This window comes from Papio anubis, unplaced genomic scaffold, assembly GCF_008728515.1.
Source record: "Papio anubis isolate 15944 unplaced genomic scaffold, Panubis1.0 scaffold1011, whole genome shotgun sequence".
NCBI classification, from domain to species: domain Eukaryota; kingdom Metazoa; phylum Chordata; class Mammalia; order Primates; family Cercopithecidae; genus Papio; species Papio anubis.
In genome coordinates, this window is record NW_022159237.1 from 1 (window position 1) to 19564 (window position 19564).

The 19564-nt window shown below is 42.0% G+C and overlaps 1 protein-coding gene across 1 annotated transcript; it reads right to left on the reverse strand.

Annotated features, from left to right (window-relative positions):
* Positions 1-15044: 15044 nt before the first annotated feature.
* On the reverse strand, positions 15045-17627 carry LOC116272416 (matrix-remodeling-associated protein 5-like). Its single transcript, XM_031661154.1, has one exon. The coding sequence runs from the start codon at positions 17459-17461 to the stop codon at positions 15692-15694; it is 1770 nt and encodes a 589-aa protein (XP_031517014.1). The 5' UTR covers positions 17462-17627; the 3' UTR covers positions 15045-15691.
* Positions 17628-19564: the final 1937 nt, after the last annotated feature.

Below are 19564 nucleotides of genomic sequence, written 5' to 3' on the forward strand. Positions count from 1 at the left end.
AAATGCAGAAATCACGGGTCTTCTGTGTCGCTCGCGCTGGGAGTTGGAGACTGGAGCTGTTCCTATTCGGCCATCTTCGTCAGTTAAAATTTTTAAAAAGGAACTGTAAGGACAAACTAAGAAATTAAACTCTTCCAAGAGATGACCAAATTATGTAGTTTGGCAAAGAACGAGGGGTTCGTAAGGAGGAGGAGTAAAAACAGGAGGGGGAGAAGGAAAGAAGAAGAAAAGAAGAAGAAGGGAGAAGAAAGAGAAGGAAGAGGAGCAGGAGGTCACTGAGACGGGCGACTTTACAAAAGTTGGGGTGTGTCTCAGTCCTGGTGTGCATAAAAGAAGTTGAGGCAAAGTAAGGATGTTGATGGCTCAACTTAGCATAGTGATTGGAATTTAGAGATTTACTGCTACCATTTGGGGGAATGAGAGGTTGGAGTAAGATTCTATCTAAAGATTCAATCTAAGATTTCATCTTATAATAAAAGTAAGAAGGTAGAGTGAAGTCTATGGAGACACAAGCTAGAACAGCAGTACTCAATCTTGGCTGAACATTAGAATCACCAGGGAGTTTGCACAAATACCAACACCCAAACAAAAAATAACCAAGATCGGCCGGGCGCGGTAGCTCAAGCCTGTAATCCTAGCACCTTGGGAGGCCGAGATGGGCGGATCACGAGGTCAGGAGATCGAGACCATCCTGGCTAACACGGTGAAACCCCGTCTCTACTGAAAAATACAAAAAAAAAAAAAAAAAGAAAAAACTAGCTGGGCGAGGTGGCGGGCGCCTATAGTCCCAGCTACTCAGGAGGCTGAGGCAGGAGAATGACGTAAACTCGGGAGGCGGAGCTTGCAGTGAGCTGAGATCCGGCCACTGCACTCCAGCCTGGGTGACAGAGCCAGACTCCGTCTCAAAAAAAAAAAAAAATAACCAAGATCTCTTTTTAAGTTATTATTTGTGCTCCTCCAAGAAGAGGAGGAGGGAGGAGGAGGAGAAGGAGGAGAGTGAAGAGGAAAGGGAAGAGGAGAGGGAGGAGACAGGAAGAGAACACCACTTTGTGGCTATCAAAATACAAGTTGTTAAAATGATAGTAATTCATTTTGGAAGTATGGAGATAAAGTGTGGACTCTCATAGGCTGGCATGGTGACAATATAAACTGGAAAAAGCTCTTTGAAGGGCATTTTGGAAATGTTTTGCAAGTGCCTTAAATATGCTCACACACTTCACTGTGGCCATTCCATATCTCAGAATTTCAGAGACTATGGGGATTCTTTGCAGAGGTGGGCAACGTTGTGAAACAGTCTAGATGTCCTCCAAGATAGAATTAAATAATTAATGACACATCTGTACATCCATAGTATGGGGCTGACTAATGTTGAACTATGCAAATCAAATATTGAGGTTTTGGGGACGGGGTGAACTTTAAACCACATGATCTGACTTATAATCCAAACTGCAATTACATAGTGTTCATACACACTAACCAAAACCTGGGCTTGTTCAGAATATTTATCCTTGAGGAATGAGATTGCAAATAATTATTATTTATTCATTCCTTTCTATTCCAGTATATATTACATTATATAGAGTATTATATTCTAATATATTTTGATGTCTTATTTATGATAGTTACACTACGAAATAAAGGCTTTTCACAAAGAAAGAGAGGCTAGTTCCAGCTATGTGTATGAAAATGCTGGAAACTTGTTTTTCCTCTCCAAGCAGGGGCCGATTCTCCTTCCTAAGTGCCCTTCAAAGAGGTTTAGTCTCTGTGCACTACGGCTCATGCCTGTCATCCCAGCACTTTGGGAAGCTGAGGTGGGGCGGATCACCTAAGGTCAGGAGTTTTAGCCCAGCCTGACCAATATGATGAAACCCCATCTCTACTAAAATACAAAAATTAGCCAGGTGTAGTGGTGGGTGCCTGTAATCTCAGCTACTTGGGAGCCTGAGGTGGGAGAAACACTTGAAACCAGGAGGCGGAGGTTGCAGTGAGCTAAGATCAGGCCATTGCATTCCAGCCTGGCAACAGAGCCAGACTCTGTCTCAAAAAAACACAAAACAAACAGAGAAGAGGTTTTTTCAAGTTATATTGTCACTATGCCGGCCTATGAGAATGCACATGTACCTCCACGCGTCCCAAGAATTGCTATCATGTTAACAACTCGTAATTTGATAGCTACAAAGGGGTATTCTCTTTTTGTCTCCTCTCTCTCCTCCTCCCTTTCCTCTTCCCTCTCCTTCTCCTCCTCCTTCTCTTCCTCCTTCTTTTCCTCCTTCTCTCCTCCTTCTCCTTCTTCTTTCTCCTTCTCCTTCTCCTTCTACTGTTCCTCTTCCTTTCCTCCTCTTCCCCTTCTGCTCCTCCTGCTCCCCCTTATCCTCCAGTCACCTGGATCCAGGGTGGGTTTTTGTGTCTGCTCTTGTTTCAGCAAGGAGGACGTCAACACAGATTATCTTTCTCTGTTTGAGAATGTATTAAATGCAGTATTTTCTGTATAAAAATATCAGTGATTTTTTTCCTATTAGTTTAAATCCTGGCCTAATGAAAGTCTCGCTTTTCCAGAATCAACAATTAAAAAAAATAAAACTGCAATAGGTTTTAATCCAGTCATCTGAAAACCATTTTTATCTCTTCCTTTAAGTACTTACTTAAAATGAACCTCAACCTCCTACCATTATCCAGAAAGTAAGATAGAAAATGTTTATACACATAAGCTATTTTTATTATGATTCAAAGCCAAATCTTGAGGAAAAAACTAAAAACTTCAACCCTTCAGCCAAGCCCAGAAAATGTATGATTGCTTTACATTGACATATTTTGCAAAAGCTTACATAACATAAAATAATGAAAAAAGATGGTGTGAGCCCCCTGTTACATGTGGAAACTCTTAGTTTTTTTGTTTGCTTTTTTTTTTTTTCTTATTGTCTTAAAACTCACATTACTGGATTGCTGGCCATTAGTGAAAAATAGTTTTGCATTTATTCTTCCAAAATCCACATGTCCATATTTCTTTTTCATATCAGAAAGTTGAAGCTAGATTCCACTAACAATGCTCCACTATTCCCCAACCTCTTTATGGCTTTTTAAAACATAAAATGTACTTGTTTAGATCTCTCTTAGATGATAAAGAGGGCTAAGCGTCTTAAGATGGTGAATGGGAAATTGTAGAAAATTGTAATGTGTGTTGTGATTAGTAATCCAACTAAATTGTATCAGGGACACTTGCCTGGGCTGCAGATGACATTTCTCCATCACTTGGGGGGAGAACTTAAGTTGGTACCTAATCCCATGAATCCTAGTCCTCTAACCTGGAATAAAGAAATAATGTTCACCCTACAGTATTGTTATACACTTTAAATGGCAGTATAAGGGACTGCTTTTTAAAAATTACAATTCATTGGGTAAATTGGAGTTATGCTATTAACATCATTGCATCAAAAAAACAATAATAATTATTATTATGGCTGGGCATGGTAGCTCGCGCCTGTAATCCCAGCACTTTGGAATGCTGAGGCAGGCGAATCACAGGGTCAGGAGGTCGAGACCACCCTGTCCTATATGGTGAAACCCCGTCTCCACTAAACACACACACACACAGACACAAAATAGCAAGTGGCACACGCCTGTAATCCCAGCTACTAAGGAGGCTGAGGCAGGAGAATTAGTTGAACCCGGGAGGCAGAGGTTGCCGTGAGCTGAGATTGTGCCACTGCACTCCAGCCTGGGTGACAGAGGGAGACTCCATCTCAAACAAATAAAGAAAAAAAAAAAAAAAATATATATATATATATATAGACACACACACACAATAACTATATATAGTTATATATATATATATATAAATCTATAATAGATAGTACTTATGTATCATTTCTAGAGGAGCCTTTCACAAATATTTCATTTAAACATGACAACATTTTGTGGCTTTGTGGAAATATACTGTGGGTAAAATAAACTTCAGTCTAAGAGAGGCATACTTTGATAAGTATTGCTTTCTGATGTCAAGAGCAAGAGTGTTTCTCAAGAGGTATGGCAGCAGTGAGGATAAGAAAATAAGGTATAGTATGATAATAGAGAGACTTTGTGGACCCCCATTGAAGGTGCTCTGAATTCATTCAAGAACTGAAGTTCTTCCCATCTTGCCTTCCCCATCCCCTAGTGCCTTATAATCCCTTTATTGAGTGGGGAATGAGAACAGAGAGGTAGAAAAGCGTCCTTGCTTCTTTACTCCTGAGCCAAGAAAGGACACACACCATTGACGGGAATTCATCACATCACCCCATTGGCGGGAATCCATCACATGATGCCACCTCAGAGCAAGGGAGCATGGGAAATGTAGTCTTTGCCCCCGGGATCTACATTCAATATGGCAGGAAGTGCGTGGTGCTCGGTGGATAGGTAGCCACCTCTGCCTCAGGACAGTTGCATTGCTATCAATGTTGCAGAGCAAGGAATTGGGCAATTCAACAAATGGGAGTCAGATGTAGGTCCAGGCTACATTACACAGCAGAACTGCTTCTTTAGCACATGTTTTCTTCTGCACTCCAAAGGGAGGAATGTGTCAAACAAAAAATAACAAAGATTTCTTTTTAATTTATTATTTGTGCTTCAAAATGTCCCCCAAATTATGTTTTCACTCCTACATGGGACTGTTTAGGTTATCGATCTCTCTCCACTTGGAATCCCATCTCTTCATTTCTCCATCTGTTATTCCATAACTTCCAAAGAGAAATAGAAAAAGACTTTTAAAGTAAGGGTGAACAATTTAGGCTACATTAAGATGCTGTTTTTATGGTGTGGACTAAAATAGGCAGTAGTAAGTACAGTGTGAGATTTGGGTAAGTGTTTGTATAATAAAGGATTTAGCAGGTTATTTTAAAATGGATTTAATAGTAGTCTCAAAAATGAGTCCCTCAGTCTTGAATCTATTCATACACACACACATACTCACACACGTGTGTAATTTTATACTTATATTTTATATTCATGTATGTTTTGTATTATATGCTATATATTCTACTTATCCCAGTCTAATAATTATTTTTAAAATGACTCAAATGACATATATTATGAGGCCAGTTTCACTTTAGAAGGAAAAATACCATTTAAAGCAGTGCACTAAGGTGGCAAATAATTCCATTTAGAAATAAAATTATTCTTTTGGGCAAGTAAACTAAAGTGTCATTGAGCCTTTTTGACTTTGCAAAGGGTGGGGTATGCCCCAGTGCTGCTGTGCATGGAAAAGGTTCAGTCAAAGCAAGGATGTTGATGGCTCAGCTCAGCATAGTGATTGGAATTTGAAGGTTTACTGCTACCAGTTGGGGGAACAAAAGGTTGGAGCTTCAAGCAAGATTGGATCTAAAGTTCTTAGAATGAAAGTAAGGAGGTAGAGTGAAGTCTACAGAGACGCAAGCTAGAACAGAAGTTCTCAAACTTGGCTGGTCATTAGAATCACCAGGGAGCTTGCACAAATACCAACACCCAAAACATTCCCCAAACTAATCAAATCTGAATTGCTAACAGCGGGATAAGGGAAAGAAAGAGATGTTATCAGACATCAGATTTATTAAACTCTTACAATGATTTCAAAGTGCATCCCAAATTAAGCACCACTGGTGAGGATATTAATTAGGGTTTGACATTTCCATTGCCTTAAGGAGTGGTGATATTTGAAGTTTTATTGTCCCCATATGCCCCATCCTGTATGATATTGCCTTTCATTTTCTTCTATCCCATGTTCATGTGACAAGGTTGTACAGAGGTTAAGATAATGCAACGTAGAGCAGGAATTTCCTAGATTCTGAAGTTCTCACAGGACAGAAGAGGAACATGAATATAAAGCACAGACTTTCTAGATTTAAAGTTCTCATTAAGAAGGTAGGAAGGTGGAGTAGTAATTCTACCATCTTAGAACTGAATGATCAAAGGCAAGCTGCTCAAACTCACTGTGCCTTAATTTCCTACTATGCAAAATGGGAGCAGTGGTATTGGCACCACCTTTGCAGGGTGGTTGTTATAATCAAATGAATAAAATATGGAAACTAGCCAAGACTGTCAAGACTCTACATAGATGCCAATTATTATCATCGGTATTGAATTTGGAAGATGAAGGAGAGAAGTTGAATTTGAGACTGGGACAAATTTACCCAGTCATTGAGACAGACGCTTCCAAGGTCTTAAGATGGCAGGTAGAGTTGAAGGAGAATTTTGCCAGAACTGGAGACTGAAGCAGAAGAGGCACATTGCAACCCAGTGGCTATGAGAACAATTATTCACCTTTCTCCTACTGAAGCACCTCACAATAGAAAGTAGCTCTGGGCTTTCCATAGTCTTTGGGAGAGTACCTAAATCATTCTACTGGGATGTTTAAGAGAAGGGCAACCTCCCAGAGGGAGGACCTGAGTCATTTGGGTGACCTACATAATGAGCAAAGGCAGTTTTTGAGAATTCTAGAGGCAGTAAGTCAGGAATGTAGGGCAAAGAGATACAACAGGGAACATTAGTTTTTAAATCACCATCATAGAAAAGTCAAAGGCCATAAATGTGAGAAGGGATAAAGACAGGAGATAGAAAATGGTGCACCTGAGAGTTATTCACATAGCTGCTCACTGAGCCTGGAAGACCCTCCCCATACCCAGCTTCTGAAAAAATGTATTAATAAAATAAACTTTCAAAAAAGAAAACAAACAAATCAGTACCATTTCCTTATATTTATCAACAACTGATAATTCTCTTCTAATAGTTTTCTTCTTTTTTTAAAAATTTATTTATTATTATTATACTTTGAGTTGTAGGGTACATGTGCATAACGTGCAGGTTTGTTACATATGTATACTTGTGCCATGTTGGTGTGCTGCACCCATCAACTCGTCATTTACATCAGGTATAACTCCCAATGCAATCCCTCCCCCCTCCCCCCTCCCCATGATAGGCCCCGGTGTGTGATGTTCCCCTTCCTGAGTCCAAGTGATCTCATTGTTCAGTTCCCACCTATGAGTGAGAACATGCGGTGTTTGGTTTTCTGTTCTTGTGATAGTTTGCTAAGAATGATGGTTTCCAGCTGCATCCATGTCCCTACAAAGGATGCAAACTCATCCTTTTTTATGGCTGCATAGTATTCCATGGTGTATATGTGCCACATTTTCTTAATCCAGTCTGTCACTGATGGACATTTGGGCTGATTCCAAGTCTTTGCTATTGTGAATAATGCTGCAATAAACATACATGTGCATGTGTCTTTATAGCAGCATAATTTATCTTTGTCCCTTGTATATACATCCTTTGATGCTTATCTTATCATGTTACAATTAATGTCTGTACTTGTAAGTTCACTGGGATACAGGAATCCCATGTAATTCACTTTTCATTCCACTGTCTGACTCAGTGCTTATCCCATGCTATCTCTCAGTAAATGTTGACTGAATTCTGAGAGCATGGTGAGAGTAAGAAAGACAAAGAAATCTTTTACAAGGTCTATGATTTTCATTTCTAGTTTACCAAGTAAGTTTCAAAGAGGCAAAGCTTTATTTCCAAAAGGAAACTTTTGCAAAATTTTACCTCTGCTGATGTCCAGTCTAAGCCTGCATGGTCTGAAAGTGCGATGGCCAAAGGGAGAGAGGAGTAAGAGGAGTGACCGTGCAGTTGATAAACAGGATGATGACGATGATATCAATGATCATGGTGATGATGGTGATGGTTGTGATGGTTGTGATAATGATGATGATAGTGATAGTGAGAAAAGTCTTTGATAGAGGGTCACAAATGTTTGGTTGACAATAAGAATCCTTGTGTTAAAACATGAGGTAAAAAATGAAAGGTAGTTCAAGCCCTTATTTACTAATCCAAAGTGGTGGAGTTTACAATGTAAATTTGAAGATCCAATCTGAGGATTTTTCACTGAAATAGGATGACTGGAACTCTACAGCAGAAGACTAGCTTAGCAGTATTGTATGTTGAATGCATTAAGGTGAAGACTTTAGTAGACAACATCAGCAATAATCCAAGTGAGGTCTCAAATTTGGTATCAGCACCAGAGCAGTGATAGACAAGGAATAGGGAAAAATGGAAGGATGAAATCAATATTACAAAGGTATCTCAACATAACTTGGTGAGTAATTGAAAGCAAAGCAAGAGAGAGTATCACAACAAATGTTTAGGTTTTTGGTTGGTCATAAAAAGCTTAGACAATACCATGGATATTTGCATCATGTTTCTACTCATTTGCCCACATGTGCAGAGAATTGGGCTACTGTGAAAAGTTCATATGAAGATAACCCTTGCTTTTCTTACATACTGTAGTTCATTTGAGTGGGTCTCAGGTGGGAAGGGTGAGAGGATAATGGCAGGAATCATTTCCTAACCTTACGACATTCTACAAGCATCACAAAAACCTAAAAATATGTATGCCTGAAGATACCCAGCAGATAAGCATAACATGGGGTTAAATGGCAGTGGATGCTTTCCTGGAATCAAAGAAAAAATGAGAGTGGGAAAGAAGCACACTTATTTATGAGAGCGTATTATGTGGCAGACATGAAATAAAGGTTTTATACCCCAGTCTAAGGATTTCCAGTTTTTGCAGCCTTCCAGAGACTACCCTTAACAAAATGACGGCATACATTGAGTCAAATTGAGTGTCAAGCAGATTTGCGGTCTTTCTCAGTACTTCAAATAGTCCACAGGCACTGTTTACCTTCTTCATCTGGATTTTGATAATCTCTCAGATCTTTATATTATGTTTATTCAGGTTGTTGTTCTTCCCTCTCAAAGTCTTCATCAATAGAAGAGAAAGCAGATCTTTCTCTACTGTGCCCCAACACACCACCAACCCAAGGTTGCTTTGTGTCATGGAACTTTACCAAAGTTTTGCAAATATTGGAGAATGAAAATTGTGCAAAAATGGGAAAAAATTAAGAAGGAATTTTAAATATAACAGTGCATGTGATCCTTATTACTGCCATAAAGCTCAGAACTCAAGCCCTTCCCCAGAGGAAGACAAAATGAAGTCAACTTCAGAATCATCTCCCAGCCCAAGAGAAAGTTTACATACTTTTATTATAGCTACTCAAGATATTTTTTAGTATCTACCCATGTTCAGGCACTTGCTAGGTCAATATGCACACAGCACTGAAGAAATTAGGCAAATATCTTCAATCAGGCATTGTGAGTAATTGTTGTCTTCTATACTAGCTTTCCTGGCACCCGTTTTCCTGGTCTACTTCCTGTATATCCTCAGCTCTTCCTGTATATCCTCTTCCTGTATGTCCTCTGCATGGCAAGGGGAATGTCCCCCACAGAGCTCGTATCAGCTGGCTTGTCACTGAAGTCAGCAATGGGACAGGTAGAGGTGTTTCGAGGAGAAGTGGGAGGAATGGAAGGTGGGTGCGTCTCCTCTGTGTTGGCCTTGGGCAGCAATATTGCAGCCACAACTGATACATCATCACTCTGCAACTCACTCTCTGAGGTGCCTACTGCTCTAGTTGGGCTCCTCAGCCCTTCCTTTCTTTCTTTAGACAAAACCATATAGTAATTCCCCTTGACTGAAAACTCGGACTATGTAGCCCTTGCAGTTTTTTCTGTTTACAAAATTAGGAAGCATTATAAAGTGTATTCTAAAACAAAAAACAAGGTACATTTTTCTTTCAAGTAATTTATGCTACCCTATCAGAGAGTGTACACAACTTCAGTGTTTTTCCTCTTTTTTTAACATTTCAGAACTTTCAAGTTTTGTCCCACCAGCTATATGCTATCCCTGTGGTTTTCCCAATGGCCTGGTAAAATGAGTGGTGTCATCCCCACTTGACACACACAAAGAAAAAGAAGTTTAAGTAGATGACATCTACATTCCCACAGCTGCTAAAGAACAGGAACTAAATTCAAGCCTGTGTCTCATTCACTTGAAGTCTTGTTTTCCCAAGGCTCTTCATTCACTCAAAGCCTTGTGTGATTGGTCATGTTTTCCCAAAGCTCCCTATCCACCCACAGCTTTGTTTCACAGACCACGTTTTTCTAAGGCTCTTCATCCAGTCAAAGCCTTGTTTGATCAGCCATGTTTTCCCAAGGCTTTTCATCTACCCAAAGCCTTAATATCAGCTGTGCTTTTCCAAGGCTGCTCATCCACTCAAAGCCTAATTTAATTGACCATGTTTTCCCAAGTGTCCCATCCACTCAAAACCTTGTTTGATCAGCCATGTTTTCCCAAAACATGGAGAGCAGTAGGCCACATGGAGATGGAGGCAGACACTGAAGTGATGCAACCACAAGCCCAGAGATGCCTGGAGCCTCCAGCTGAGAAAGGCAGGAAGGATCCTCCCATAGAACCTCCAGAGAGAGTCCAGTTCTGCCCACACTGTGACCTCAGACTGTGAGATAATCAATTCCTGTTGTTTTAAGCCACTGGTTCTGTAGTCATTTGCAAGGGCAGCCCCAGGAAATGAAGACACTTGGACATGAGGTCGTTTAAATGAATCCAGGATATGACAACATAAAGCCAACAAGAACCACAGGTTTCTTGTGTTCGAATGAGGTTAATTTAAAAAAGACTCTGCTAAAAAGAAAGATGAACAGCCTCTCAGGATGAAGATAAACCAACATTTGGGGTTTTTTTCCCAGAACAGAGTCAGTTTGTGCTGGCCATCCAGGAACTCACTAACACTAACTTTCTTAGTTTCATCATTAATCTGATACTGAACTTCCACCTCCAAAGACTAGGGTCTTTTTAAAAAAATTTTTGGAGACAATCTTTCTCTGTCACCCAGGCTGGAGTGCAGTGGTGTGATTTCAGCTCGCTGCAGCCTGCACCTCTCGGGCTCAAGTGATTGTCCTACCTTAGTCTCCAGAGTAGTTGGACTGCAGGCATGCACCACCACACACAGGTAATTTTTGTATTTTCTATAGAGATGGGATCTTGCTATGTTGCCCAGGCTGGTCTTGAACTCCTGGGCTCAAGCGATCTGCAGGCCTTGGTCTCCCAAAGTTCTGGGATTACAGGTGAGACTTGGGTCTTAAATGACAAAAATTCAGAAAAGGATCTTGTGGGGTTCAGTGTCTTGCAGATTGAATTCAGGAGTAGGGTTGGGGTCTTCCTCATCTTGTCCCACATTCGGCCAAGCTTCATTAAAACAAGAGGTGCCTTTGCAATTACAAACCAGACTTCAAGGACTAGAGCCTGGTTGAAGTTTTGTTTTTCGTGAGGGCCTGAGAGTAATTAAATAGTGACAATGGACTGTTAGCTAGGGATTTTGCTTGTGTCTACAGGTTTACAAGCACATATACCAGATGGCAGAGCTTAGCCATTTAGGGAGAAGAAACAACTATCTTCCAGTTAGTGTATTATTTACAAATAATGATACAGCCATATGTAATTCTGATTAATCATCTGCTCAAATCACACACCTTTGTATTCTGGGCACACTGGTTTAAATGGCTCTTATTTTACCTAAGTCATGAGGTGCTAAGTACCTCTCATCATGATCATCCCTACAAGAAAATTTTAAATATTCACATTTATTTATTAGGGGGTCTGTAACCAGTCACCTCAAAATTGGGGCTTAAAACAACAGAAGTGAACTCTCTCCCAGCTCTGGAGACCAGAAGTCTGAGATCAAAGTGTCTCAGGGCCATGCTCCCTATGGAAGCTCTAGGGGAGGATCCTTCCTGCCTCTTCCAGCTCCTGGGACGCTCCAGATGTGCCTGGGCCTGTGGCACATCACTCCATTCTGCCTCCATCTCCATATGGCCTTATCCTGTGTCTGTGCCTCCTATTTTGTCTCTTAGACAGAACTTATCATTGGGTTTAGGGCCCATCTAATCCAGGATGATCTCTTCTCAAGATCTTTACCTTAATTAAACATGCAAAGACCCTATTTCCAAATAAGGTCCCATTCCCAGGTTCTGGGAGTCAGAATATGGGCATATATTTTGGGGGCCACTGCTCAATACACTACAATTGTATGCAGTTCCCTTTGAATATTCCAGCGGAGGATCCTTTCTGCCTCTTCCAGCTCCTGGGGGCTCCAGGAATCCCTGGGCTTGTGGCCATGTCACTCCAGTCTCTGCCTCTGTCTCCATGTGACCTCCCCCTCTGTGTCTGTGTCCCCTCATCTGTCTCTTATAGTGACACATTGCCTTTAGGACCCATCCTTATCCAGAATAATGTCATTTCCAGATCCTTCACATGATCACATCTGCAGACTCTTTTTCCAAATAAGGTTGCACTGACAGGTTCCAGGTAGAGATGATGTTTTTGCAGACTGCAGCCCTAAACTCCTGGGCTCAAGTGATCCTCCTACCTCAGCCTCCTGAGTAGCTGTGATGACAGACCTGCACCACTATTACATTTTATCTATCACTAGACCCCAGGTCTCCTTGCTTGAGGGTTGAACTTTCTTCATGATCTTTTTGTGACCAGAAGAACACATCCTCTCATTTGTCCATATCATTCTGCCCAGCCATTCTTCTATTCTTGGCTCTGTAAAACTATAGCTGTTTCTTAATGGGACTACAATCCCACCTGGTTTTTAATCCTCTAGAATCCGAATGCTTTCTGAAACACATTTAATGTTTCCAAACACCTCTTCAGCCCATCACCTCATGTGAATGCAGAAGTTTGGGTTGATAGGATGTTTTTGCCAATTTTTTTCCAGGTATAATTGTACCCTGGTATGTCCTGCAGAAACATTCCCTACACCTAGGAGAATTTACCTCCCCAGATCTCAGTTTCCACATCATGCCTTGAAGAATGGTGTCCAAATGAACACATTTCTAAAATACTCTACTGCGTGTATTTATCTAGCACAGTGTTTTCCAACCAGGAATGGTACAGCCTCATGGGGAGAATTTGGCCATGTCTAGAGACATTTTTGGTTGTCACACGGGGGTCATGGAACCTGGTGCTCCTGGAATCTGGTGGGTGGAACCCAGGGATGCTGCTCAACATCCTACAGTGCACAGGATGGTTCCACCACAGAGAATCCTACAGCCCTAGACATCCATAGTGCTGAGGCTGAGAATTCCTTCGCATGAGAAACTCTATCTATTATCCATCCAGTCATCCCTTATCTATCTATCTATCTATCTATCTATCTATCTATCTATCTATCCATCCATCCATCTATCATCTACCTAACTACCTATCTAATCCACCCAACCACCTATCATCAGTATATCTATGTATATATCTATCCACCTATTGATCATCTATTCAACCACACATTATCTATCATCTATGTATATCTATCATCTATAATTCATCCAAACATCCATCATCTATTTATCTATATACCTATCATCCACCCAACCATCCATTATTTATTTATGTGTGTATCTACCATCCATCCAACTATCCATCATTTATCCCAACCATCCATCATTTATCTATCTATCCTCCATCAAATCATCTATTATCTATCTACCTATTTTACTTCTGTCTGTATCTATTGTCTATTTATATCTATCAATCATCTATGTGTCTGTATCAATCATTATTTATCTGTCTTCTATCTATATCTATTATCAACCTATCCTCTATCTCTTTATACCTATCGGTCATTTATCACCTATCTACCATCTATCTGTTATCTATCTATATCAATCGTTTATCAGTTATCTATTTACCAATCTAATCTGTCCTCTATGTCAGTGGCTCTCAGGAGCAAGTTTGCCCCCACTAAAGGGCCATTTGGTAATGTCCAGAGACATTTTTGGTTATCACAATTTTTGGGGGGTTGGAGGGTACTGGCTAGCATATGGCAGGTAGAGCCCAGGGATGCTGCTCAACACTCTACACAGGACACCCCAGCCCAGAGAATCATCCATCCCCAAATGCCATTCATGTGCATTTTGAGAGACCCTGCACTATCTGCAGCACCTGTCTATTGAGAATAAATACTCCAAGCACCACCTCCTCCTCCACCTCTCTGCTTCCTCAGGCCTCTGTTGATATCCAGCACACAGTAAGGGCTGTGCAGATATATTTAAGAAAATAAGTGGATTCATGAAAGAGAGACAGGTTCTATGCCTCCCACAGAGTTTAAAAAAAAAACACAACAACAGCAGTCTTTAGTTTCCATGACCAATATTCTTTAACAATTGGTTCTTTAACACTGCATTTCTTAAAATTCTGACAGTAATTTTTTTCCCAAATATTTATCTTGCTTGCCTTTTTCCTTTCCCTCAGGGGAAGCAAAAGGATAGTTTTGCATATTTGTGGAACACAGTACATGTATTTCCAGATATCTCTTTGACAAAAAATTAAAAAAGAAAAATCCTGAAGGATTTCCTAGAGCACTGCTTCTCAGTCCCCACAATGTCTTGCTGCATACTGAAATTGTCACTACATGCAAGTGACACTCAAACTCTGCCTTCCTGCCTGCCAAATCTGTCATCAGAAGCATTGCCTTTGACTCAGTTTCTTTGCCTGTTAAAAAGGTGTAGAGAAGGTAATCATTGAAAAAAGGTGAATGAAAGTGATTTTTTCAACCGCTCTGATGGAAACCCAAATTCATGTGACCCTCTTTTGTCCTTGAAAATAGCATTGTCATCACTGCCTGGTTTTGGGAGCATATTATTTTATTATCAAGTGTGCAGTATATTGACCCTAAAATTACAATGAAGTAGTCATAGAAATAACAGGTCTTGTATTATTCATGAGCACAGACTGACTCATGGCTGGGGAAGAAGCAGCCATCTTAGACCAGATGGACAGCTCAGATACTTTAGAAAAGTTTCTGGGCTTTTCAGGGAAGACTCTGGATTCAATTCTGTAAAGTTATGGTATAGTTTTCTCCTTCTTTTCCTCTCACCTCTCCTGAGCATAGCTTTCAACAAAAACTTTAAATACAAGGAAGTCTAATATCACAGCCTTCCCCACTGCAAGGTTCCTGGAGAAGGTAATGTAATAATGGTTACTGAATTTGAAGGAGATTGGAGAGGAATTTTTTAAAATTATATTTCTGTGTCTGCTGTAATGTGTACAAGTCTTTTAAAGACCAGTAATTTATTAATGAGACACCAGGTATTTCTCCTAGTCTCATCTGATTTGAAGGGGAAAAATATATATATACATTATATATATAAAACATTATATAAAAGGTGAGTTCCAGGAAGAAATGGATTTTTTCATATAAAATGGTAGCTGTATGTATGTAACTCTGAATTAAAAATATATATATATATCAATCACTCTGGTTCTAAATCCTTATTGGGCAAGCTGGAGTTTTGAAGTGACAGAGGAAATAGCTGAAAGATGACTTGTCAATCTGGAACAAAGTCTATCATGTAAAAACTGCAGCAGGTTAACTAGGTGATGCGTCTTTAATGGGGTAGTGGGGGATTGTTCGTGTCTATGGTTTATTTTTGGTGAATGTTCTGCAGATATCCTATGGACGCTTATGAAGGCAGTTGAGTGGCATTTGCAAACAAAGAAAAATTGCAGTCAGAGCACAGATACCGCGAATGAAGCCTCTGGAATGATGTAAACACAAAAGAAAGTTCCCAGCGAGGCTGAGCCCTGCTTCTGGTGTCTGTATTGCTTCCTTTTCCCAACAATCGTAGATCAAGTTCAACCTCAACTTGAAACCCACAGGGGGCCACCATGCACCCTGACACATTATTTAAGAGCTCCGATTCCCCAGCCTGACTTCCCGTACAAACCGCGCTTTGTTGTCAGTTCCTAAGCAATCTTTCTGGAATCCACATTTCAGAAGACATGGATGTAAGTTGTTTTCGAGTCACTGCCGAGAATGTTTTTTGCCATGCACTTGTAGAAGCCGGCGTCTCTCTGTGTGGCATGCTGGATGGTCAGTGATCCCTGCGGGTGAAGAAATCTGTTTCCATACAGACGAGCCTGAACCCCTGCCTTCAGATGCGACTTATCCGGCAGCTCCCACGTGATGTCAGCTTTGGGAATCCCCATAGCCATGCAGTTCAGCTTCACGGTGTTCCCGGGCCGGGTGTAGATGACGGGGGTGGGCTCGCTGGTGATCCGGGGAGGATAGGCGATCACAATCACGGGGATGCTGGTGACCAAAGGGCCGTACTCCGTCTCCATCCTGCATACATAGGTACCCCTGTCAAACACCGAGGCCTCACGAACCGCGAGGGTGCCATTGTCCAGAAGGGAAATGCGTACCAGGGCTTGGGGGCCCTCCAGACGCATGCCGTTGGGGAGCGTCCAGGAGAAATGTCCCTGCCCAGCCCCGGGAGGGGTGCAGGGGAGCTTCAGGGTCTCACCGTTGATGATGCTGACCAGGTTATGATACTGCTTGTTTGCTTCTGGTTTCAGCCCCACCTTCAGGGAGACCAGCCTCTCCGTGTGGCCAGCGGCGTTGCGGGCCACGCAGCGGTAGGCCCCGGCATCCACCGAGGAGAGACCGCTGATGTGGAGCATGCCGTCAGCCTTGTGGTAGAAGCGCTGCAGCTGCTGTCCGCTCTGCAGATCGGTGCCATTGGGAAGGACCCACACCAGGCTGGGTGTCGGGCTCCCCGCGGCAGAGCAGTTGAGGCTGATGGTGTGGCCCGCCATGGCCGTGATCTTCTCGCTGATCGGGTCGTGGAAGATGGGTTTCTCCATGGGCTCCAGGACAGTGAGCTGCACGATCAACCTGGCCTCCCCTCCCTCGTTGCGCGCCATGCATACTAGCTGAACGGAGTCGCTCTTCCTCAGACTCCTGATGTCTAGGGAACCGTTGCCATGGACAGTGACCCGATTTCCATAGTATGGAGCTGGCAGAACCACACCCTCGGGAAAAGCCCATAACACCCTCGGGGTGGGGATGCCTTCAGCTCTGCAGTCAATCAGTTTCCGACTGCCCCCGGCTGCTATCTCCCGCACAGTGGTGATGGGGTTGGGGCTACCGTTGATTTTGGGTGGCTGGACATTGACGTGAATCCACACCGTCTTCCTATCCTCTCCGGCGCTGTTCCTGACCAGGCAGGTGTAGTTGCCACTGTCAGAGCGCTGGGCTTTCTGAATAAGGAGAGTGCCATCTTGGTATATCTGATACTTCTCAGAGGCGGTGGGGATCACCCGGTTGGTTGGGGACAACCAAGTCACCTTGGGCATGGGTTCTCCTTTGGCCTCACAGGCTACAGTGGCCACATCTCCATAGGGCACCTGAACCGCCGAGCAAGTCTTGTTCCGGATGGTGGCAGGCGCTGTCACCACCTTGACTCTGACTCTCATCTCGTCCTTCCCGACCTGATTTTCGGCAAAGCAGGTGTAGTCTCCTTCCTCCCTCATCCCCACTTCATTAAAGTAGAGCGTCCCATTGTTGAAGACGACATAGCGCTTGGTGCGTCCACCGCTGTCATCTGACTGCATGAAGGAGTTCACCAGACTCCCATCCGGGAGGCTCCAGGAGATCTCAGGATTGGGAAGCCCGGTGGCCACACAGTCCACTTTCAGGTCACCCCCATAGAAGACTTTGTGGTCGTTCTCCTCCTTGTGCTCAATCTTGGCCGGTTTCATCACCACATTCACCTTGAGCACCACGTAGTCGTCACCAACCTTATTTCGAGCTACGCACAGGTAATCTCCAGCGTCTTTGTCCGTCACTGATTTTACCACCAGGGTCCCGTTGGCAAACACCTTGATTCTACTATCAAAACTACAGAAAAAAAGAAAAAGGAGTAGATGTCAGTTTCCCAAATGCTCTACTGTGGCATTAGGTCACTGGAATAACACAAAAATTGTTGGTTCTGTGATGCATCAGCCCAGATGGCTACTATTGCAAAATGCCCAATGGTTTTTACAGCCTGGAGAAGGTTGTGGAAAGTGATTGACTGCAAATAAGAACTCCCTGTTGAATCAGATGTTAGGTTGGCCCGACCATGGCTTCAAGGACATGAAACATAGTCAAAGATATCAATCCTATTCCTGCAACTGTGTGTGGATCAAGTATTTGCATGGTGGTCGTTACAGAGGTCATTGTAACAACAAAATCAGATAAAATGCTACAGTCATGGAGATGGTGATGAATCAGAGTCAACCTCATAAAGATGTTAAGTTCTTCCTGGAGAAAATGCTTTAGACACGGTTTCTAGTCTTGGCAATTCCTCCCTCCCTCCCTCCCTCCCTCCCTCTCTCTCTCTCTCTCTCTCTCTCTCTCTCTCTCTCTCTCTCTCTTTCTTTCTTTCTTTCTTTCTTTCTTTCTTTCTTTCTTTCTTTTTGTTTCTTTCTTTTAAATCTGTTGTATCACAGTTTTGGGCCAGAGTCAGAAAAGCAACTCTAATCTAACGTGGTCATGTAATTATGGTTATGCCCAGAGTTTCAAGGCTAAAATTGGGCTCTTCAGAAGATGGCACTATTGGTGTAACAAGTTTTCTAGAATTTGTAATTGAAGCTGAGTAACACTCACTAACTAAAACCTCAAGGCTGGTGTATCATTCTTCCCCATGAAGTCTAAGCACTGCTGAGTGAATAATTACAAAAGGGTTTAAGAGAGGCAACCTACAAAAGATGATAGGAAAATCTTCATTACGTACGTAAGAGTTTTAGAAATACTGAAACATCCTTTAGTTATTCAGAACTGTTATGTTGAATTCCAGTGTAAAGATTGAGAAAGTTCTCACTTTTAAAACTGTCCCTATTGAATTCTGAGTTACACATACACTATAATGGGAGCCTTAGTATTTCCTAAATACCACACTTTCTTTGTTTTGAAGAATTGGGGTCTTGCTTTGTCACCCAGGATGGAGTGTAGTGGTGCAATCATAGCTAACTGCAGTCTTAATCTCCTGGACTCAAGGGACCCTATCGTCTCAGCCTCCTGAGTAGTTTGGACTATAACCATACACCAATATGTCTGGCTGGAAAAAAAAAGTTTTTTTTCTTTGTTTGTTTGTTTTTGTTTTTGTTTTTTGTTTTTTAGAGACAAGATCTTGCTATGTTGTCTGGGCTGGTTTTGAACTCCTGGACTTAAGTGATCCTTCTGCCTTTGTCTCCCAAAGTGCTGGGAATACAGGCATGAGACACCACACCTGGCAACACTCCATTTTTCTAATGACATGTCTAAGACAACGTCATAGATCTTAACAAAATGAGCCGCTTGTGATTACATTCAACCTAATCGTTGTAATCAAAGCAACAGTTAACAATGACAAAATATACTGTTTGTGGGTCATGAGTGAGAATCAGGTAATGTAACTCAGTAAGGAAGTTAATAGATGTGGGGCAGGCCAGGACATTTTAATGTGCCTTGGAGTTTGAATCTAAAAAGTAGTATGATAGCATGTATCTGTTAAACATTCTATGGCTTCCATAACAGTGACCCCAGTCCAGTTGCCATCAGAATAAATGAACTGAGCAAATCTGAAAGCCACAGATGCCTATGCATCGTGAGGGATTTGACTTCAAGAAACAAAGCTCTGATATTTGTTTTCGTTTTTGTTTTCTGAGATAGAGTCTCACTCTGTCACCCACGCTGCAGTGCAGTGGCCTGATCTTGGCTCACTGAAACCTCTGCCTCCTGGGTTCAAGCAATTCTCCTGCCTCAGCCTTCCAAGTAGCTGGGACTACAGGCATGTGCCACTATGCCCTGCTAATTTTTGTATTTAGAGTAGAGACCAGGTT